Source organism: Enhydra lutris, unplaced genomic scaffold (assembly GCF_002288905.1).
Source record: "Enhydra lutris kenyoni isolate GAN:26980312 unplaced genomic scaffold, ASM228890v2 scaffoldscaffold15, whole genome shotgun sequence".
Taxonomy (NCBI): Eukaryota; Metazoa; Chordata; class Mammalia; order Carnivora; family Mustelidae; genus Enhydra; species Enhydra lutris.
The window spans coordinates 28867674-28891044 of NW_019154099.1; the positions used below are offsets into that span (position 1 = coordinate 28867674).

The 23371-nt window shown below is 38.9% G+C and overlaps 1 protein-coding gene across 1 annotated transcript; it reads left to right on the forward strand.

Moving 5' to 3' along the window:
* The first annotated feature begins 2368 nt into the window (after positions 1-2368).
* Positions 2369-18806, forward strand: LOC111147073 (Kruppel like factor 5). The gene is made up of 4 exons (XM_022502953.1): positions 2369-2629; positions 5009-5882; positions 6903-6962; positions 18532-18806. Exons 1-4 carry the CDS (start codon positions 2369-2371, stop codon positions 18708-18710), a joined length of 1374 nt encoding a protein of 457 aa, XP_022358661.1. The 3' UTR covers positions 18711-18806.
* The last annotated feature ends 4565 nt before the right edge of the window (positions 18807-23371 follow it).

Below are 23371 nucleotides of genomic sequence, written 5' to 3' on the forward strand. Positions count from 1 at the left end.
AAAGCATTTGTAAATGAAAGCATGTTAAAAAATGATGTGAAATATAGAAACATTTCCAGTAAAATAACTGAATTTTATTGTAGTGAAAACAGGTTGAAATAATAGGCCACTGATGCTCTGATAAAGACAAAAGAAAAGGTATAGAGGAGTGTAGAGGCAAATTAAAATATAAATAGATACTAAATTGTATTAAACCTAGGTTAAAAAGAATATAGAACTTCCGTTAAGACTTATCTATATCACACTCAGGTTTGATCATGTTATCAGCATTATAACTGAAAATCTGTCAAAGTTCAATTTTTAAAAAAATTAAATCCCAAACCAATTCTATAATCTGTTTTTAAGTTATTTAATTACATGCTTGGGTTCAATCTTAGAGAAAATCAGGACAGCTTTTTAAAGGTGAACGTAGATACCATGGGACTGTTTGCTTAGGAAAAAATTAGCAAAAAGACTTATTAAATACTACTTTGGTAACATGAAATAGTTGTCAACCACTCTCTGAAAGAACTGATCACGGCTATAAAGATGAATCATTTATTAACAAAAAGGAAATGAAAAGGAGAAAAAATTTACAGCATAATTTTGTTCTCTAGTAATAAATACCTCTAATATTTCATGTGTATTTTTTTAATCTACACACTGAAATGAGAGCCATACTTTTAAAGATCCACCTCTTTGAAGTGAACATTTTTCTAAGAGCTCATTTTTTAAAGCTGTTTTACTGTGAAGTGATGAGTAGGCTGTTGCATATGTAAAATTGTCTAATAGTATAGTGTGCTGTCAACATATATACATATGTAGTAATATACCAGGCATTTTTATTGAAGTTTATTGTTCCGGCTTCTCAATAAGCCAGATAAAATCATATACAAGAACATTAAGGATTAGAGAAGTGTTTTCCTTAGGTGATTGCTGGCAAAACTTCACCTTCCCATTATAATGTAGTTAATGGATGATAATATATTTGACTATTACTTTCCTACAAATTTAGATTCCCAGTTTTCAGAGCTGCTCCGCATCTAATGTTTGGCCTCTGCGATTGTCTTTTCGTAGGAAAAGGTGCCATAGTGTTAGGTAAATGTGCTACGTTTCTGTTTTGTAAATATTAAACTCCATTTTTTTGAACATACAGTGCTAGCAAAAACAAGTCGAAGATGTAATCTCTATGTAAATACATTTGAACTAGTCAGTCGTTCGTGCTTAAATTAGCTTCCATGCTTCGGCTACAATCAAAAGTGTAAATATTAAAAACTTCAAAATTCATATGGCCCATCCCCCTCCCCTCCTCTCCATACACGTATACGAGTTAGAAATGTGTGTGGAAACTTCTTCTAACCACTTAAATACTGTAGGGGAAAACAAGCTTTTATCAAGGACTTCAAAAAAAAAAAAATCTTACCATTAAACCTTTTATTCACGACATTCCGGATTTGCTTTGCTAAATGGACATGTTCACTGCTGAAGATACACAGACAAGAGAGCTGTTTTTAAATTTGTTTATCACACCGCCCCTCGTTGTCCGCTAAAGAAAAGTACATTTTGTATATTTTAAAATACACACTCGTGAAACAAGTCTCTAAAAACCTTGGCGCCCCCACCTAGCTGCCTTCTGGATTTCAGCTTTTGAGTTTCAGGTCCTTGCACAACACCTAAGACGTGCAAAACTCTTTTTCTCCCTAATCCTGGCAGAGAACAGTCCGAAGAGATCTCCCTCCACGTCTCCACCCTAATTCCCTCTCTTCCTAGATTCCACCCGCTTCTCTCCTTTCCTCCGCCCCCGGCTCCGTCAGCCCAATCTGTCAGAGAAGTTGTGTACAAACTGCGCGGCCGCCCTGCGCGCGAAAGCTCGTGGCCCTAGAGGGCGGGTTAGCCCGGCGAAGGCGGGGCCTGGGAGAACTTCTCCCTTCTCATAGGCTGCCCACTCAGTCCCGGCCGGCCTCAGGGCTTCGGGATTCGCCGCAGCGCTGCCAGTCAGGTTGGTGGGCCACGCCCACTCGGAGTTGGGTAAAATAGAGGCGGGCGTCAAGTGTCAGTAGTCGCGGGGCAGGTACGCGCGCTCACAGCTCGCTCACGGAGACAGACGGTGGCGGGAGCGGGCTCCGGCGAGTGAGAGAGCGCGGTGGGGCGGGGCGGGAGAAAGTGGCCGCCGGGAGGACGTTGGCGTTTACGCGTGTCGGAGCGGAAGAGTTTTGCTTTTCGTGCGCGCCTTCGAAAACCGCGCCTGCTGTTGCCTGAGGGGGTCCACCCGGAGCCTCCCCTTCTCCGCCCGCGGCCCCGCGCCGAGCTCGCCGGCCCGAAGCAGCGTGGGCGAAGTAGAAGCGCGCCCGACCCGCGTCCCGCGCCCGGAGCCGCCCCCTGAGTGCCAATGGCCACGCGGGTGCTGACTATGAGCGCCCGCCTGGGACCCGTGCCCCAGCCGCCGGCCCCGCAGGACGAGCCCGTGTTCGCACAGCTCAAGCCCGTGCTGGGCGCCGCGAACCCGGCCCGCGACGCGGCGCTCTTCCCCGGCGAGGAGCTGAAGCACCCGCACCACCACCCGCAGGCTCAGCCCGCGCCCCCGCAGCCGCCGCAGCCGGCGCCGCCGCCCGCCGCTGGCCCGCGGCTGCCCCCTGAGGAGCTGGTCCAGGTAGGAAGAGCCGCTCCCCTCCCTCCACCCCCCTCCCGGAGCTCGGGCGTGTCCCGCCGCTGCGACGCGCGGGCGACAGGGGCCGCTCCAGGCTGGGGCGTGCGTCGGGGCGCTCCGGCAGCCGGAGCTGGGTGGGCAGCTTCTCCCCGCCCTACCCTTCTGGCTTGGGCACCCGCAGTCTGCAGGGAGAAAGTAGGGGGACCGGAAGAGCGGGGGTCCCGGGTGAATCTCGTCAGACGCGTCCGGGAGAGGTTAGAGGCAAGTGGGTGCTAACACGCACCTTACTTCGTGTTTTCTTAGTTTGGGGGGATGGGACTTGATACCTCACTTCCAACCTTACTTAAATTCCGTCTTTCACCTTATTCTCCAGCCCCCGCAGTGCTCTGCCCTTGGAGGTTCCCCCACGTCTTCTCAGGGGAAAACGCAAATCGGGGTGCTGGCGAAAGGCGCCTCGGGGTGTTGGTTTCGTATTTCTCGTCTCAGCCTGCTTTAGATGCGATCTGGGGCTGCCTTCGGGAAACGAGAGTTAGGAAAGCTAAGGTTGTATTGGAGCGTTTGTTTTTCCTTAAAAAGAAAGACCAAAAAAGACCGGGGGTGTTGTTTTCTTCGTGTGCGCGTAAATTTCCTCCCGGAGCCGCGTTGAAAGCTGGCAGTTGGCTTTTACACTTGCCCGGCAGCCGAATTAGAGCAACCGCCTGTTTCTTTCGCCCACGCAGGGAGTCATATAGCCCAGAAAAAACTTCCTGGGACTTTTAGCCTGTCCCAGGGAAAAAAAAAAAAAAAATTGGAAACATACCCACATGCAAACAGCTGGAAGAGCTAAAATCAGAAACCACTAACCACCACGGGAGCGAAGTGCACGAAAGGGTTTAGTTCGGTTTATTTCGAGACGCTTCATTTAATAGCCCCTTGGTCTATGGCGTATTTGCTCCTGAGCTCTCCTAGTCCGGGTGGTCCGCGAGTTTCGTCGTGCTGTAAAAGGGCAGTGGCATTTGTCAGAGATGTGACTCACATGACTAGAGCGTTAATCTTTATTTTTGAAATCGTGTTTATCGGGGAAACGGTGTCTGCATCCACCCGGAATGATAGAGGAGGTCCGATATGAAACGCTTTTGAAATTGAGTAGTAGCAAAAAAATGACTGCTAGTCACCAGTTTCGATGCCACGGTTAATAGTTTCATGAGCCATTTAGTTGGAGTGGGTTTTTCTTTTAAAATTTACTCTTCAATGTTAAAAATTAAAATAGAAGTTCATGTTGCACTAGAATAGAAGATAGCTGTAAAAAGACTGAGGGAGACTATTAGTTACAAGTTGGATTGTGTCCTAAAAAAAAAAAAAAATCGCCACTTGGAAAAGATTTGGTTATTTCAGGTTTGTCACTTTTCTTTTGGTTTGAGATACAAGGATAAGGGATGATTGAGCTTTTCACAGAGTAAGGGGGAATGTAGCATTGGCCACTGAGGAGGACATGATAAATGTTTTGCTGATGACTGTGCTAAGGATACAGCAGCCTCTCCCCACCCACGGACTCCTTAGCACCACTCTACCAAGGGAGTGATTTTCCCCTAGGTAATTAAAGATCTGTTTTAGATAGGGATATGAATAGGAACATTTCATTATCATATTAACCAATTACAGAATCTGCTGATTAAAATCAACATTTAGATCAAATGTTGAAAGTGAAGTTGCTTTGTTCTTTCAGTGGATACTGTGTTTTGCCCAAGACGGTTGCATTTAACTGTCCAGTGACCTATAAATGAGAAAAGGCACTGAAACAGCCAAGGAGTATGTTTTATATCAGATGTTTCAACAATATCTGTCCAGGCGAAAACAAAACAACTCTGTGATGATATTTTTAAGGTTGGTTTGCTTAGGTTTTTGTTTATTAAACACACTTATATTAATATAAATGTGGCATGAACAGAATTGAGGTGGTTTGGCAGTATTACAATACTGTGTTTAAGTTGCAAACTCAACTGTGGTGGGGCCAGGGAATCCTGCTTGTATGTGAGTTCTTAAATTTTATTTATTTAGATTTATTTTTATTATTAGGAATTTTTATTATACGAAAGGAATATGTATTATTGATTGGAAAAGAATGTTTCTGTGTGCTGCTGCTTTTTCTTGATTGTCTCTTTCACTTTTTGTCAGGGGCTGATTGTGGGAGCAGTTTACCAAATATACCTTATAGAGAGTTTCATAAGGCTTTTGGTAAACCAGGTTATTACACAGTTGACAAATGATAAGTTTATCAGCGACACTTAGGAGTTTGCCCTAGTACTTTTCGCAGGTATTGTTGGGAATTTTCAGTAAGTTTGTCCTTAACCCAGATGATGAATTAGGTGGATTATGCATGTTTGTTTATCTCCTCTTTTGTAGACAAGATGTGAAATGGAGAAGTATCTGACACCTCAGCTTCCTCCAGTTTCTATAATTCCAGAGCATAAAAAGTATAGACGAGACAGTGCCTCAGTCGTAGACCAGTTCTTCACTGACAGTGAAGGGTTACCTTACAGTATCAACATGAACGTCTTCCTCCCTGACATCACTCACCTGAGAACTGGCCTCTACAAATCCCAGAGACCGTGTGTAACACACATCAAGACAGAACCTGTTACCATTTTCAGCCACCAGAGTGAAACGACTGCCCCTCCTCCGGCCCCAACCCAGGCCCTCCCTGAGTTCACCAGTATATTCAGCTCCCACCAGACCGCAGCTCCAGAGGTGAACAATATTTTCATCAAACAAGAACTTCCTACACCAGATCTTCATCTTTCTGTCCCTCCCCAGCAGGGCCACCTCTACCAGCTACTGAATACACCGGATCTAGATATGCCCAGTTCTACAAACCAGACAGCAGTAATGGACACTCTTAATGTTTCTATGTCAGCCGCCATGACAGGCCTTAACACACACACCTCTGCTGTTCCGCAGACTGCAATGAAACAGTTCCAGGGCATGCCCCCTTGCACATACACCATGCCAAGTCAGTTTCTGCCACAGCAGGCCACTTACTTTCCCCCGTCACCACCAAGCTCAGAGCCGGGAAGTCCAGATAGACAAGCAGAGATGCTCCAGAATCTGACCCCACCTCCATCCTATGCTGCTACAATTGCTTCTAAACTGGCAATTCACAATCCAAATTTACCTGCCACCCTGCCAGTTAACTCGCAAAGCATCCAGCCTGTCAGATACAACAGGAGGAGTAACCCGGATTTGGAGAAACGTCGCATCCACTACTGCGATTATCCTGGTACGTGATTTAACATGGTTGAAGCAGCAATACCTGTGTTGAGAGAGAGAGTAGTGTGTGTGTGTGTGTGTGTGCGCGCGTGTGCGCGCGCATGCCTTTTTTAATCTCAGATTTTAAATTTACGTAGGAAAGTAGTACTTGACAATGAAAAAACGACCTGCTTTGTTCTTTTCATATCTGTCTTTACTGTACCCTGGAATGCTTGTCTCTTGCTGGTTTTACATACTTAAAAAAAAAAAAGCTAGAATATTCTGGAAAAAGGTTACTTTGGACTTCTTTATTTCTAATATTGAATAAAAATTAGAATTCTGTGTTATGCCAGAGTTACTTGTGTAACGTATAAATGGGAGTTCTTAATTCTAAATTAAAGTGGCCCAAAAAGAATTAGATAAGGTAGGGAAAATAAGGTGTGGTAATGAAGCGGAGATGAAGTAGGCTGCTCTGTTGATGGTGCATTACAAGACTGTCTACAGAATAGATTTAAAGATAGTTCTGATAGCATGTGAGCATATGCTCATTCTGGAATGAGATGTGGCTCAGAATCTAAATTGATGGTGGTGATGGCTTTATCTACAAGTTGCTGGCATAAGCTAGTTTATGATTAATACAGGGTATAATTTATTGACTATGGTACATGATAAAGCGTGATACACTAAATGAAAAAACAAATGTAGTACAGAAAATAGCAGTCATCTTGGATAATGGTTTAACACTGTCTGCTCTAGAGCCATTAAAAGTTTTTTAATCACTGAAGTATATGTTACTAGCATAAAGCACCTACTGTAATATAAACACATTTCCCATTTGTAGCTTACTTGCTTATCTGCTTTTTCTGCTAAAGTGGTACATAAAGTAAATCACTTTATACTTTTAATAAGGTAACAGGGGACACCCTTTAAAACTGACGCTTCAAATGTCGATTTCTTCTTTAAAGCCCGGTTTTAAACACTGAATCATCAAATGTAAAGATTTCAAAAGATCTCCAAAATGACAAGCTGTTCTTCCTCTCCTTTATTTCAGGCTGCACAAAAGTTTATACAAAGTCGTCTCATTTAAAAGCTCACCTGAGGACTCATACTGGTATGTAATTTTCTTGTTAATTCTGTGAGTTGTGTAAATAGTGTAAGTGGTATTCATCCTTTTAAAAGCCAACACATGTTTGATCTCTTCTTTCTTCTGTCAACCTTTATTTTTTAATGGCCGACCTTTTCAGCACTGGCTTGGCTCAAAATTCAGTTCAGAGAAAAAGTCTAGTTCCAGGAAGGCTGATGTTCCCTTACCAAGGCCTTGCCATGTCACCTCATGGAGAATGAATTACCCAAAAACGTTAAAACAACGATGTTTACTAATGGATTTTAATGGCACTGCTATTTCTGCCTTGAAGGAAAAAGAATGTAACTCATTTTCTTTCTTCCATAACAAATCAGTTGGCTTCTGTAAGGTATATTAAATGCTAAAATTTTCCATTTAGCATGTAAAGCATAACTGCCTAATACATTTATCTTTAATTTCACCTTTAACCTAAAATCTCTGTTTAGCATTTTCTCTGTGGTTGATGAAAGGAAGGGCCGAAATTGCAGACTATTAAAATCAGGCAAAGATGGGGTCATGGTTTAAAAGTTAATTCTGCACATTGTGCCAGCCCAGATTTGAGCTATTTAAGACTGTCTTCATTCTAGTTTATATTTCGTCCTTGTTTAGAATGTGCTTTTATGTGGAGTCACTTTAATTTTACAAATATTTATTTTGTCAAGTCTATACATTCACTTTTGAATGCTTTTTAATTTTAAAACTATATTAGAAACCATTTTAGGACAAAACTACATGGCATGCTTTTAAAAAGCTTCCAAATACCCAAAATATTTTCAAATACATAAATGGTTACTATCTGTGATTTTCCTAAAAGGCCGTCCCTGAAGGAAAGAACTTATATGAAATGATAGTTTTTTTTTTTTCCCTCCGTAAATTCAGCCTTACCTAAAGTTCAAAAAATAAGTTTGCTAATAAAAGCAGTGACCTAGCAAAATGTTTTATTCCATCATTGCTATGGAAACCAAAGTATTCAACAGTTCCTTTGAATGGGTTGTTGGATTAGTGTGAGGACTTGAATCTCCCCAGGCTAGATGTTACTATGGAAATTGAGTTTTGATAAATGAAGTAGTTATCTCTAACTGCTGCATTAAAAAGTAAAAGCCTTTGAACAAAGGTCAGTGCTGAGATAGAACACTAGGAGGAATATGGCTGCAGACATTTTGTATGCATGTAAGGAAGTAATACTTGATATCTCAGTGATAAACACTCCTTATTAAAATCTAAATAGTATTGGCGTCAGTGGTAGATTCCAGGACTTTCTGAGAAATTGCTTTTAAAGAAAAGATAGCTCAGGTATTTATCAGTGAAATGAATGGGTTGTTTTGGCCTGAAGTTTTTAGCTATAAAGCGATTATATGAAAGGCATGATCCTACATAAGCAGCTCAAGTACAAATTATGTTTGTAGTTAAACAACCACTAAGTATATAATAAACTCAGTCTAAAGTTTTCAAAATGCAAATGATGGCCAAGAAAACATTACATGTAGAAATACTAAAACAGCTGTTAATAGAATAAATAATTGTCTTCGGGAAGGAAACACTGAAAATGGGGTTTTACCTGAATTTTGACTAATGGGAGTAGAAATAAGCTTGAAACATTGGAACGATTATTTTTTTTCTTCTTTGAAAGCCCTTGAAATGGGAGATAGGAAGGAGGGAACATGTTTTTCATAAGGTTTAAAGTCTCCTAATAAAAAGAGTGCAATTGCATATCACACTGTAATCAACTGTCTATTGCAGGTATACAGTCAGCATATCTGAGTGGCCTTGAAAACCCCTGTGAGGGGTTAGTGCGCTCAATACTTAATAGCTGGGATTCTAGAACTTGACCTGCTGGCAAAGAAATTTAATAGTGGGCTGTCTTAACAGTGATCGTACTAATAAAACCCAGGCCTAGTTTGGGTCCCATGCATCAACTTTCTCACCTGATCATACGTGTGGCCATCAGCATCTAATGAATGAGACCATGTAATCCAGTTTAATAAAGTTTTGTTTGATACAGTCTCAAATGCCTTGAGGGGGAGGGTTTGTAGCAGACTTGTTCATCAGGCTAAACCCGTTCTTGGGTAATCATAGAGCATTGAGGTGGTTTTCTCCTCATTTCTAGTTTCTAGACAATGTCTTTTAAAATTACCTGTGCACTCTCATTGCATCCTCCCTGACTGTTGTTTTTTAATGAATGTATCTGAAGTGAGAATATCTTTGTTTTTCCCTCTTTTCTCCCTTTAAGACCCAGATACTTCTAAACAGCTTCACTTATTTAATAGCTGTTTAGTTTTGAATGCATGTTCCCTACTGTGCCCTCCATCCTGCTCCCACCCTGGACAGTTTATTAGGAGATTTTAAAAAAAATCTATATGGGGATCTTGAATTTGATACACAAAATTGCTTTTTAAGGGATTGCCATTTTGCAGGCAGAATGTGAAAAGCCACCCTAGCATTTCCATGGAATATAATTGTAATTGCTTTAAAAGTCAAGTTACCTTATGTTTTAAAAATGATTTAAGCAATTAAAACAAACTACATCTGAATTCTATTTAATTGCTTATTCTGGAGTTTTAGACAGTAAGTGCTTCTTGACTTGCAAATTGAACATAAGGGAATGGTCTTTCCAAAACAAGACCTTTTTCAAAAAATGTAGGATGAATGTAGAAGATAACCAGTTTTCTTGAACCAGAAATCCCATAGCATCCTTCTAAGCACTTTTCTAAGTTTATACACTTGATTTCTCTCTTACTCATAAAGAACATACAGGTGGTACAAAGTTCTATCTTTGAATGGTCACACAAAACACCTGAAATGTACTTTTCCTGTATTTTAGGAAATGGTTATATTTCACTTACATGTCCATATATTATGGGTCTGTAGAGGTACCCCTTGTATGGGTGTGTGGGTGTTTGTGTTAGTAGTAATGTGTGTATATACATACCATGCCTCTGGTTAGAAATAATTATGGCTGCTTCTGGACAATAGTGTCAACTGGTATACTGTACTTTAAAAGCATGTAACTGCAAATGTTCTGCTGAAATTTGTGTATGCCTTTTTTTTTTTTTTTTAAGATTTTATTTATTTGTTAGAGAGAGCATGAGCACAGGCAGACAGAGTGGTAGGCAGAGGCAGAGGGAGAAGCAGGCTCCCTGCCGAGCAAGGAGCCCGATGTGGGACTCGATCCCAGGACGCTGGGATCATGACCTGAGCCGAAGGCAGCCGCTTAACCAACTGAGCCACCCAGGCGTCCCTGTGTATGCCTTTTTGATGTATATAAGGGACTACACTCATTGCCATCATCTAAAAATGCTCCTGAGCACTTTCTAAGGAAAAGATTCACTTAACCATGTTGCTCTTACAAATCAACTGAAGATTTAAAGTAATTCTAAGCACAGGCTTGAGGCCAAAAAAGGTAAAATACAATAGGGAAAGAAAGTTAAGGCTGTATGTACAAAGAAAAATTTGCAAGAAATTGAAAATCTTTCTTATCTACTGTTACTGGTTTCTTGGTGTGCCTGTGAAATACAGCTTTTACTTTGAGTTTGGAAATTTCTTTGAAAATGGTATTTATGGTTTAGTAAAAAGTACTTTCCAAAGAAAAAGTTCTGAAACTAGTGAACTCACTCAGTACAGGTGTTTAAAATCTTAGTGCCTTCAGTCACATGAGTGGATATGTACTTAACCCTAAGGAATACCTGAAAGTGGTTGGGAAATTAGGGTAAGGAAACATTTTTAGACATTGAGCAGTCTCAGCTACCTGGAACGGGGCAGAAAATGAGCAATTGTATGTACATGGAAGTCTTTGAGCTGCACACACACTTGGCTCAAGTATCCCTTAGACCAAGACTGTACAGGCCCTTACGACTTGCCAAGGGCTGACAAGGAGAGGACAATTGGAACCCCCCCCCACCAAAAGAAAATGGAAACTACAATAACAAAGGAACACAAAATGGATTCAGGGAGGCCCTATACTGTTAGTGCTGCATTTTACAGTGAGCTGTTTGGGATGCTTTGTTTAATTAAGAAAAAAATGCACAGTACCTTTTGGAAAGATTTTTAGGCCAAGTCTTAAATTTTAAGGGGGTATATTCCCATATTCTGTTTCACTTATGTAGAACACTTATTTCCTAACGGCACTTACATTAATATTTTACTATGCATACTTTAAAATGTACAATCTCTGCTTGAGATGATTTTAGTTTCAGTTTAGGTATTACTTACATAAATTTCCTATCTAGTTCTTTATTCCATATTTGCTTACTATCTATTTAATGTGTATTAGGTATAGATTTTGTGTCTAAAAATACTGACAGGAATTTTTCATTCATGGTACTTGGCCACTAAAACACTCAAAATGTTGAGAACACGAGTTATTCCTTTTTTTTTTTGTGGAATTGTGGGAGGAAGGAAAGTATTGAAACAATTTCACTTCGTTGAAAAATTATTTAGCATAAGTCTCTCTTCTCTCTAGATAAGTAGGTAGTTAGATGGCCATAATGGAGATCATACAGTTTGGATCTAGAGTCAGTCCATTGGTGTTTAACTTGGTAACCTGTGTTATTGGTAGAGGTGGAAAAGTTGGGCAGGATGAAATTACTTAGTATCCAGTGGATTTTTTGAGTCTGTATTTGAAAATATGTAGGTAAAAGTATCACATTTAGCTTATAATTTCAGATATTATTAAAATTCTTAAATTACTTTTATTTGCAGCTTTGAAATTTATTCTCTATTGACAATTTAATTTTTTTTTAAGATTTTATTTATTTATTTGACAGACAGAGATCACAAGTAGGCAGAGAGGCATGCAGAGGGGGGGGAAGCAGGCTCCCTGCTGAGCAGAGAGACCGATGCGGGGCTCGATCTCAGGACCCTGAGATAATGACCTGAGCCGAAGGCAGAGGCTTAACCCACTGAGCCACCCAGGTGCCCCTCTATTGACAATTTAAAGCTTATATAAGAAAAGTAGTGGCTTACGAGACTTGCTACTTCAGACCCTTGGAAAAGGTATTTATGAGCATGAAAGCTTAGAAACAATTCTTTTTAATGACTCACTGGGAAAATTAAACTTTGCTTCTAGGACTTGTTCTTTTCATCTGAAAAACATTTACATAGGAAATTGATAAACATTGTCTTGAGATGATAAAGCTTAAAGCTTAAGATGTATAATTTGATTAAGGAAAAATTTTGTGGAGAATCCAAAGAATTTTTTCTTCCGTTTTGTTCTTACAAACTAGTGGGAGAAAGGTAGTTCATAAGCAGATAAAAATGGAATTGCTGAAGAAGGTCAAATACAAATAAGCAGTTCTGAAAGTAGAGAGAATGTAATACACTTTTTTTTTAATGTAATAATTTAATCACCCAAGATTTTTACTTTGATAGGTATTTTTAGTTCTATAGAATGTAGTAGCTGTTTACTTGATGACCTACATTTTTTTCTGGTGGAAGGTTAGAAACAAAGTGATGTCCTACTTTAGTAAAAGTATCTCTCTAGCACTATTCCTATTCTATCAGCCTGTATTATTTATACTCAAGGATCTTTAACTCTGATAGGGGAAGTTAACTGTTCTAGAAGTGCATGTTTAGGTAACTTACAGTAAAACAGAATGTTTCTTTTTGACTACTTTATAAATACAAACCTTTTAAGAGTTGGGAGAAAGCTTGTCAAGGTAGCCACAGTAAATGAATTTGAGGAAAGACTATCCTGTACTCATTCGGTGCTAGAAAAGTTAAAATACAGAATTTGTCTGTTTTGGTTAAAAGCGGGAAGGTAAAATCTTTCATTGACTGTTTTTTTTAAAAAGTCAGTTTAGGTTCTTAAGAAAGTGAATCTGAGTGTCCTCTTTTTGTCAGAAGACTCAAGAATTGGTATTTCATTAACACAGTGAGCAAGGATTTTTCAGTGTTTTTGTGGGGAACCCTTAGGAGATGTGCAGAAACTTGGGGGCCTAGAGAGTCGCTCAGGAAGGAGACTGCAAATGTAACCTGACTGCAGTGTGGATTTGTCAGGTCGCTGTTTTTTGGCCCCAGAAGTCCCTTTGCTCTTTTATAGACCAGCAGTAGGAGCTTCAGAACTCCTTGGTTTTCATCAATTGTAGCACTTGTTTTATCCTTGCACAAGTCTTTACATGATGGATAATAAATGGATTCCTTGCTGCTTGGATTCTGAACATGTCCTAAAAGCATGGTTCTCACCTAAACACACATTTAGTGAGATAATAGAACCAGGGAGTTGGTGGTGGGTGGGGGTAGACAATCTGACAATTGGGTGTCAGATTGTGGGTGTCAATTCTACCAGGTGCTTTCCTGTCTCTTAATACCTTACCTTACCTTCTCATGCATGAAAAAATCAGAATTATTCAGGCTTGGGCCAAACAAGGGATTGTTCCAAAGATGCATTGTGAGAAGTGTGGCATTGCAGCTGGAGCAGAAGATAGTCTGTCCTTGAGGAACTTCCAAAGCTACTTAAGGAGGCAAAACACAGCTGTTTGAACCCTCTTAGCAGTATATGTGCAAGTGCAAACCAGTCATTCAGAACGAATCTAAGTGGTGCTATAGGCATACAGAGAAATGGAATGAACTCTCCTGGACTGTCAGAGGTTTTCTGGAAGTGTTAAGGTGAATCAAATTTCAAAGAAAGGGTAAGCATATGAACTGACTGCAAATTGGCAGGGAGAAAGAAGGAATTTCTTGTATTTCCTTTTAATTAATCAGTTTCCTGAAAAAGGGTGCATTATTGACAGGATACTGTTTATCTAGTAAATATTAGTTGCATTTTGCAAATACAGATAATACTAATCTTTTAAATGAACCCTTCTGTTTCAAGTGTAAGAGATGTGCTTTTAATAATACGATGAGTTTTAATGAAAAGATTTTTTAAATGGAAAATTACTGGCACAGGTACATAAAAATACAAATTAATGAGCCCAAATCATACTACCTTATCTTCTTTTTAGATACTATTATTTCCCCAGTAATTTCTTTAATCTTTTGATTGTTTCCCATTTTTCACCTTTTCTTAGAATATATAGAGACTGTTTCAGACTCAATTCCCTAAGTGTCTAATGTCTAGTAATGTTTTAAATCTAATGATGTAAAAGTACAGTTATTACTAAATTACATAAAAACATTTTCCTTCTGAAATAAGAGCTGATTTAAGAATTAAGTACCAACTATTAAAAGAATTTATTCCACTTTAACTGTATGCATTGTTTTGTTTTCTCAGAATGGGAAATGGATTTTAACTTCTTTGAGGCCAGTGACTTAAGTCTTTTTTTTTTTTAAGAGAAAATTAAGATTACGTCTTAATTTTGTTTCTCAAGTCATTTAGTGCAGATTACACTTGTTTACTAAATACTGGTCTTTTAAATTCTGATAGTTACTAGTCTCTGTTGGATACAATTGATTGAATTACCTTTTAGTTATCAGGCAGGAGGTCAGTACAGTTTGCTGGTAATAAAGTTCTAAAAAGTTACCTAAAATAGCTATTCTGAGCAATATTTCCATGTATGATATTTTTCTTTTGTTAGAAGAATGTGTGTGGAACGTTCTAGGAAAAGACCTTGGTATGAGTCTATTGAATATGTTCAGCAGAGCAGAGAAACCTCCCATTCTGTTGTGGTAGGTTCAAAAGTCATTTTTTACCTGTTTATCAGAGGAAAAAAATGAGGATTTTTTTAGTCCATTGCTAAAGATTTCAGATACATTGTAACATGTTCTGTTAACCCCCTGAAATTCATTTGTAAAGGGAAATGATCATGAGGTGGTATTTGAGGGATTGCCAGAACAGTTCTCTGGACCCCACTGGTCCTGAAAGGTGGGTCTCCACTGAAGGCTGGTTCATGTATGCCCTGTGCTTCCCACCGTCTGCAGTTTAAGGCCTGTTCTCTGAGTCCATTAATCTGTTCCATCGCTGACCTTCTCAAGTGGTTTTAGAATCTTTAAATTTGAACAGTAAGTGTTCTTTAAATTGTTCGTATAGAGTTAACGGAGTGTTTGCTAATGGAGGGCTTAAGTAGGATGCTAAGGAAAAGTGGCAGGCCCAGATTCTTAATCTGGAGCTCATTGTTTCACTTGTAACTCACTAGTTAACTGTGAGGAGTAAGTGAAATAATGAGAAATACCTGGTTCCGCAGTTTGTACTCCACGAATGTTTGTGTCTGTTCCCTTCTTCCATTGGTAATGCTTTGCTTCCCATTTTTATGAAATACATTCATTGTTCTTCTCAGTACCGAAAGTGTGTATATTGAACTTGAATAATTTCTAAAAAAAGATAAGGGATTCCTAGCAAAAATACTTCTGGTTAATTTTAAAGTAGAAGAAAAGACATACTTTTTTTGAGATAAAGTTGAAGCTTGTTTTCCATGCTGTTCAAACTTGTCACTTTTTTTCTTTTTGCCTTTGGGAAAGTTTCACATTAACAGCATGAGAACTTAAAAATACAGTTGATGTTGAAAGAGCTTAACTGAATATTTTAAATTGGTGGTATTGGAAAGAGAGTCTGTAAAAATCCAATTAAACTTTTGAAAGCTCTATCCTGTTGAAATAACTTAAAGGAAGTCAGTTTGGTTTCCCAGAAGTACTGTGCATAGTGTTTCTGGCTGAGGAAGAAAGGCCCGAACTACTATTTGGCCAGAAATTGGGTACCAGCTTCCTCTATGATGTTTTACTTGAGCCGTGTTGACACTTGAATAAATCCCATAGAAACTGCCCCAAGTGGGGAATAGTTGTCCTTGCTTTTATAGTAAAGACTTGGCCCTGTAACTAATGTCCTAGACACTGGTAGTATTCTTGGCTGAATAATCTATAGATGTGCATAAATTGAGAGCAAAACCCCAAATGTTTTAGGAACTTTAATGGCTACCGTTTTTCAACCAATCAGTAAACTTTAAAAAATATTGGTGCAGTTTATTGCTTCATAGCCAATAAAAATAGTGAACAAAAAGAGTCTAGTGTCCCTTGTTTCTTAAATAAACTCTGAAAATTCAGTTCTCTTGCTATTTAATTATTAAATGCAAAAGACTAGAATGATTTCTTTTAAAATTAGAGCACTTCATGAATTTTTTTCCTTGCCTCAGACCTCAGAAGTAACTTTCTCTTTCCATTAATTGACAGTGAAGTATTTGACCAACATGTTTGTTTCTGCGATTTATTTTTCACGAGGAACAAAAACAAATGGCTTGTGCAAAAAGTTAACTTTTTTCTCTTTGATTTACATTTACAAGAGTGTGTGCTAGATTTACTCCTAGTATTAAATAATATGAACACAAATTGAGAGAGAAGAGTTTACTACAGTTACTTAAAATGTTTGTGTTAGTTTTAATTCTTAGAATTATACTGGAAAAAAAAAACTAGGAATTGCGAGTATATATTTTAAATGAAAAAAAAATTTTTTTTTTAAAGATTTTATTTATTTGACAGAGATCACAAGTAGGCAGAGAGGGAGGCAGAGAGAGAGGAAGGGAAGCAGGCTCCCTGCTGAGCAAAGAGCCCGATGTGGAGCTCGATCCCAGGACTCTGGGATCATGACCTGAGCAGAAGGCAGAGGCTTTAACCCACTGAGCCACCCAGGTGCCCCTTAAATGAAAATTTTTAAAAAATTATGGATTTCTGTCTTGGTTCAGAGCCAGAGGAGAGGAGAGAGAGGAAAGAAGATTTTTGGGGACGCATACCATAGAAGTTGAAAGAAAAATCTTAGGAGATAATAGGTACAAATTTCAAAGGGCTGTTCTGCTCCTTTGTCCTTACGGGATTTTGTTTTAAGAGACAGAGTAGTTACCAGGACAGCAAAAATAAATTAACTAACAAGCTGTAGAAATCTCAGTTGTTGTGGACAGTGTCTTGTAAAATTTGGACTCAGTTGAATAATTTTAAAACTTCCTGAACATGATACTGCTAAATCAGACAGGTTGTTGGGTTTCATTGTGGTACTAAGTAGAGTGTTCAAAGTGACTTGGAGGCTCTTCTCTTTCACAAGAAACCACGTTTTAAGGAATTCAGGAGTGTGACTATTCACAGTTTTAAAAGGTATCCAAATAAAACTGAGCAGTAAGCCAACAGTAGTATTTTTTTTTTTTAAAGATTTTATTTATTTATTAGAGAGAGAGAGCGCGAGCATGAGCACAGGCAGGCAGAGTGGCAGGCAGAGGCAGAGGGAGAAGCAAGCTCCCCGCCGAGCAAGGAGCCTGATGCGGGACTCGATCCCAGGAGGCTGGGATCATGACCTGAGCCGAAGGCAGCCGCTTAACCAACTGAGCCACCCAGGCGTCCCAACAGTAGTACTTTAATAAGAAAGTTTATCTCAAAACTTTCAAATTCATAGAAAATTCTAACATAATGGAGCATAAATAATAGAAACTTACTAGTTAATGCTCAGTGAAACTTCCTCAGGTTTTGGGATTTATTTAGGGGAATACTTGGGGTTAATTAATTAATTAAATAGGGTTAATTAACTCTTAAACTGGGAGTTAAGACTGCATTATCAATATTAAGTGGATTTGAAAGATTAGCAACTAGCAAACTTCAGACAACATTAAGAAAACTACAAATTGCGGTGGGATTGTGGCCTAAATGTCAGTTTACCAGAGTTAGAAAGTGCTGTGAAAGAATAAGGGGATTGATTGATTAGAGACTTTTAAAACAGGTATAATGCTTGTAAGCTCCATGAGACTGGGCATTTTTGTTCCTGTTGACCACTGTGTCCCATATACTCAGGATGGTGCCTGGCAGGTAATAGACACAGGGCAGATACATGTCTATATCAGCAAATGTTAGAAGTACTACAGTTCCATGATTCTTCACCAAAGTGAGGTTACTGGTATCAGACTTCCTGATCTGGTTGAGGAATTTATTAAATATAAGATGCATAAAGCTTCAGGACCAATTCAACTTTAATATGTTCCTAGCTTTATTTTGCTTTTATCTGACTGAACAATGGGAAGGTGTGAATGTGTGTGTGCTGTAGTGAATTTCGAAGAGTGAGTGCCCCTTCATCCATTTTGGAGGCCCTGTGTTCAGACCGCTAACATACTCACATGAAGGTTCGTCTGGCTAATCGCAAAACCGGACGCCATTTGAAAAGATTGCAGTTGTGTGGTACATTGAGTTCGCGGTATTGGTGATTTGAGCAGCCTCGGAATGTTTTCCTCCCTTGGCCGGTAGAGCCATTAGTCCTGTGCTGGTTTAACTTGGGTTTGTTGTAGAAGTTGAGTTCCCACAGCGGTGATAAATCCCCCGAGGGCATCTAGTCATTTCATGGATTTATATGTTTGGAAACAGTACATAACAAATAAGCACCCATTCGTCTTGCACATTCGAAATCACAATTTTCCTGCTCGTGAGAAGTCCAGATACATCTATCTTTCTGTAATTAGGTTGAATACTACCTAGGAAAGAGCGGCTCTCTTCACTAGGTTCTTGAGGAAGTCTAAGATCCTAATGGAATTTATGAACCAACCTTCTCTTGGACCTTTTTTTTTTTTTTTTTAAAGACTTTTCCTTCTCAGATAGTGTCTGCAATGTTTGTCTTGCAAGCAGGCCCCCCCCCTCACCTCCTCTTGGTCCGTTGTCACAGGTGAGAAGCCGTACAAGTGCACCTGGGAGGGCTGTGACTGGAGGTTCGCGCGCTCGGACGAGCTGACCCGCCACTACCGGAAGCACACCGGGGCCAAGCCATTCCAGTGCGGGGTGTGCAACCGAAGCTTCTCCCGCTCCGACCACCTGGCCCTGCACATGAAGAGGCACCAGAACTGAGAGCCCGGCTGTGGCCTGCCGTGCCTATGCAATTCACACTGACGTTCTGCAGTTCCTTTGGCAAAGTTTTAAACTACAAACCTAACCTATATATATAAAAAAAAAGAAAAAACAAAAAACTGGAAATGTATATTTTGTATATTTGAGAAAACAGGGAATACCTTGTATGAATACCAAAGCGTTTGGTCCTTTTGAGAATCTGGAATGCTTGCTGTAATGTATATGGCTTTACTCAAGCAGATCTCATCTCCTGACAGGCTGCCACATCTCAGTTGTGGGTAGGGGGGTGGGGGTGCAGGGTGTGTTTGCAGTGTTTCTACCTAAGCACCATCATTTAATGTGACAGTGTTTAGTAAACAAGTCAGTTGGCAGGCACAGGAAGAAGGCTGGATTGTATGTCAAGATTTTACTTGACATCAAGTAGTTTATTTTTTTTTTTTTCAATATTAGATAATTCCTTAGAGGTGCGCAGTATACCTGGCAATTCACAAATAGCCATTGAACAAATGTGTTTGTTTGTTTTTATATGAGTTGCCTATATTTGCTATTCAAAATTTTGTAAATACGCAAATCAGCTTTATAGGTTTATTACAAATTTTCTAAGATTCTCTTGGGGGAAAATCATAAATAATTCTGTTTGAAAAAAACCATGAATACATTTACAGTTAGAATTTGTGGTAAAATACCTCTTCAAACTTCACCAAATTCATTTCTTTAGGAGGAAGAAATCATTCAAATGAACTTAAAAAGCAGATTCCATGCACTGATGAAAATAGGATTACTTTCAATATGAGAGACCTTTTATATGAATTGTGAACTCCAGAGCTTAAAGATAAAATACGTAAAAGTGAAAACCTCTAACAATAAGCTAAACAGTATCGTTTTAAAAAAGAAGGACTTGGCAGCTCTCATGTGGCAATGTTGAATTTATGATGCAGTTTTCACATATTGGAATGTTCGCTTATGCAGTACTGTTGGTTAAATGACAATTTATATGGATTTTGCATGTAATATACAGTGAGACACAGTAATTTTACCTAAATTACAGTGCAGTTTAGTTATAATCATTGTTAATACTGACTCAGTGTCTGCCTTTAATTATTAAATGACATGTTGAAAGCGTAAGGAAGCAAGTGCTACATATATGCAAAATAATAGTAATGTGATGCTGATGCTGTTAACCAAAGGGCAGAATAAAGCAAAATGCCAAAAGGGGTCTTAATTGAAAATGGAAACTTAATTTTGTTTTTAAAATATTGTTTATCTTTATTTATTTTGTGGTAATATAGTAAGTTTTTTTTAGAAAATTTTCATAACTTGATAAATTATAGTTTTGTTCGTTAGAAAAGTTGCTCTTAAAACATGTAAATAGATGACAAACGGTGTAAATATTTTGTAAGGCTTCAAAATGTTTATACGTGGAACATGCCTACATACAAAGCATAAATTGGTTGCTGTTTTGCTTCTTTTCCCCTCTTATTTTTGTATTGTGGTCATTTCCTATGCAAATAATGGAGCAAACAGCTGTATAGTTGTAGAATTTTTTGAGAGAATGAGATGTTTATATATTAACGACAATTTTTTTTGGAAAATAAAAAGTGCCTAAAAGATTCATGTTTTGCCTGCCTTCTTCACCTACAACAGCAAAAACAGCAAATTCCATTCCCACATTGAACCAAAGCTACCTTTGTTTAAAACAAAAAAAGGGGGTTTGTTTTAGAAATAACGATTACAAGTATAAAGGGAGATACATAAATTTCATGAATGCTGATCTCCTCCCCCTTCACTACAGACAGGTAACTGCATTTGCCTTTTCAAGGTTATTTGTTGAGGTAATGGCATACGCTCTTTTTTTAAGATTTTGTTTATTTGAGAGAAGGAGCAAGGGGGAGGGGCAGAGGGAGAGGGCTGAGCAGGAAGCCCCATCTTCACCAAAGGCAGAAGGTAGGAGTCCCCCCAGGTCGCTGCATATGCTAGTTATATTGTCTGAGGTAAATAAAACGAACTGGGCTTTTAACCTTTTTTCCCCCTTTTTAGGAGACAAAAAAAGTTTATTTAATCCAGTACAAATAAGCACATGTAGGGCTTGGTTTTTAATACCATTTTCCAATGAAAAAGATGGGGCTCCTTAGAGAAATGTTTGATATTCCAGGACCGGGTTAGCAAATAGACAAAATGAGCCTAGAGCATCTGACAGCACCAGAAAGGAAGTCCTTCAAATCCTGTGATGATGGAGGTATCTCAGAGCAACGATGAAAAGTAGGAATGAGTTACAACCCAGAGTGTAAAATAGCCATGAGCCCACACAGTAATAACTGAATTAATGGGAGAGAGGAGACAAATTGCAGAATTCCAAACAATCTTTGCAGATACTTTATCCTGAGAAGTAAAACATAACTCCCCACTCCTTAAAGTGCATGTTGCCCAGAAGGCAATATGACCAAGGGCAGGGAAAATAACTACAGTTCAGAAACCTGCCTAACCCCACCCAACAGCCTCAGCCAGGTGGTCAAGGTCCACGTGGACAGCGACAAGTAATGTCGACTGTACATAACCTTCATGTGATGAGAATGGAACTTTGCCTCTGCTGTCTACTAGAAACACACAATCAGAGAAAGCACAATTGAGGGACATTACAAAATACCAATACTCAAAACTGCCAAGGTCTTGCAAACCAAGAAAATGTGAGAAACTGTCAAAGATGAAAGGAACTCGAGGAGACACAACTATGTAAAATGTAAACTAACGGATTCTTCAACAGAAATAGGACCTAGGGAAAAACTGAGGCAATCTGAATATAGAATATAGTTTGAACAACATTGGTTCATCGTGACAAAATGTATCCTACTAATGGAAGATGTTAATAGGGGAACCTGGTGGTGGGGTTTATGGAAATTTCTGTACTTGAAATCTATGAACTAAAACTGGAATAAAACATTTTTAGAAAAGTGAAGGAAAAAATCTTTCATTATTACATATGTTCGGTAAATAAGAAAATCCCTGATGTTGGAGCTAAAGTGAAAACTGTAGTTACATAATTTGGCATGAGTTTATTCAGCTTCTCATCATTTGACTCCCCATTCTTCCCTGTCAGTCAAGTAATAACCTAGTTCACGAACACTGCGCGATTCATTGTTGAACCAGAGCTGCTCATTCTTTCATGAGGGAAAACATAATTTCTTTGGCTTAAATTTACTTGCAGAAATTGAGATACTAAGGCTGCAGGCTTCCTGAAGCAAAGACAACTCCCTGTGTCTAGAAATAACTAAGAGCTGTATCAGTATTCGGTTGTAATTGATAATTGTATGAACGCATAAGTTTTCATGTAAGTAGAAACCAATCTTGCTTTGGCTCCCAGCACTTAATTCTCTTTAGCTTCCTAACACAGGGGATGGCTGTTTCCAGTTCTCTTTCCTTCTCTGAACTTTTTTTCCCTTTTTGTAGGCTGCCCTTTCTCCTCACAGGCCAGTTACCTGTTCCATGTTGTCTGCCAAACCTCACTTCAGACCCTCGGTCCTTACTAGCCACACTCAAGGGCACTTGTTTCTTTCTTTGGAAACATGATACTTGAGCATTTGAATTGTTTTCCGACTTCTGTCCTGTTTTTCTTCCTCAGATTGTCAAATCCTTGGAAGACATACCACTTCTTCGATTGCCTTTGTCTTCCTGCTTTTACTGATTGATAGATCATGTTAAAAAAAAAAAAAAACTTCATGGTACCGTGTGAGTTGTCTTAGCCCAGAGTAACTGAATCAATTTAATGTTCGCCAAATTTCCTCTTCATGTTGTACTGTTGATACAGTATCCTTGCTAGATTTTTGATACAGTGTGTGATTAAAACTGTGATTATAATTTGAGCAAACAGGTGATGCCTTGTGAATTTTTTTTAACATTATTAGTGAATTTTCAAGGAAGAATTATTGTTGACAACTATGCTTAACACACTTTTCAAAGCTGCAGTTAATTTAATTGCTGATCAACAGCATGTCTATTACGTGAATGTCTGGTTTCAAATGTATTCTGACCAGTCTCTTGGTACAAGCTACCCCAAATAGACCAAAATTGAGTAATGCATCAGGTTCTGACTGACCAGAATGCAATTATGTAATTTGATTTCAAGTTAGTAATGCTTTGAGTTTTAACTGTTTGTTAAGTTTTTATTCTCCCCACCCCTAACCCCAAGTTAGCTTGTTTGGTTTTGCTTCATTTTGTCATTTCATTCCTGTGTTGCGGTTTGTGTAGTGTATCACTTCATGGCGTCCAATTAGAGAATCCTTAGATAAGCATGACCTGGCCTGCCTACATAAAAATGTTCTTCAAAATCTAGCTAGATTCCTTTTCCTATCTTCAGCTAAGCCCACCAGAGCTCTTTGGATTAACTCATGGGCCATAACATAACAAAGAGAGGCTTTATTCTCCATTACTAAGTCTGGTCTCTACTTTGAAGTTGACCAAATTCCTTCTTTGGTTATATTCTTTACTGCAGTGTGAAACTAACCAATAGAAGGCTTTTAATTTTTTTTTTTTTTTAAACTCATACCAGAGTTATAGGTGACAAAACCTGGCAATTGTGTGATACTCATTTTAACAGTGACTGTTAAGGGGAAAAAAGTGTAATAATAAATCACACAAGAGCTGTGATACATAGGAAGAGTTTGTTA

What these genes read in the sequence shown, in the direction of transcription:
- LOC111147073 (XM_022502953.1), top strand. Translation starts at nt 2,369, where the DNA reads ATGGCCACGCGGGTGCTGACTATGAGCGCCCGCCTGGGACCCGTGCCC. An exon ending in CCACTACTGCGATTATCCTG is followed by an intron (nt 5,883 to 6,902) that starts GTACGTGATTTA and finishes CCTTTATTTCAG; the next exon opens with GCTGCACAAAAGTTTATACA. An exon ending in TCACCTGAGGACTCATACTG is followed by an intron (nt 6,963 to 18,531) that starts GTATGTAATTTT and finishes CCGTTGTCACAG; the next exon opens with GTGAGAAGCCGTACAAGTGC.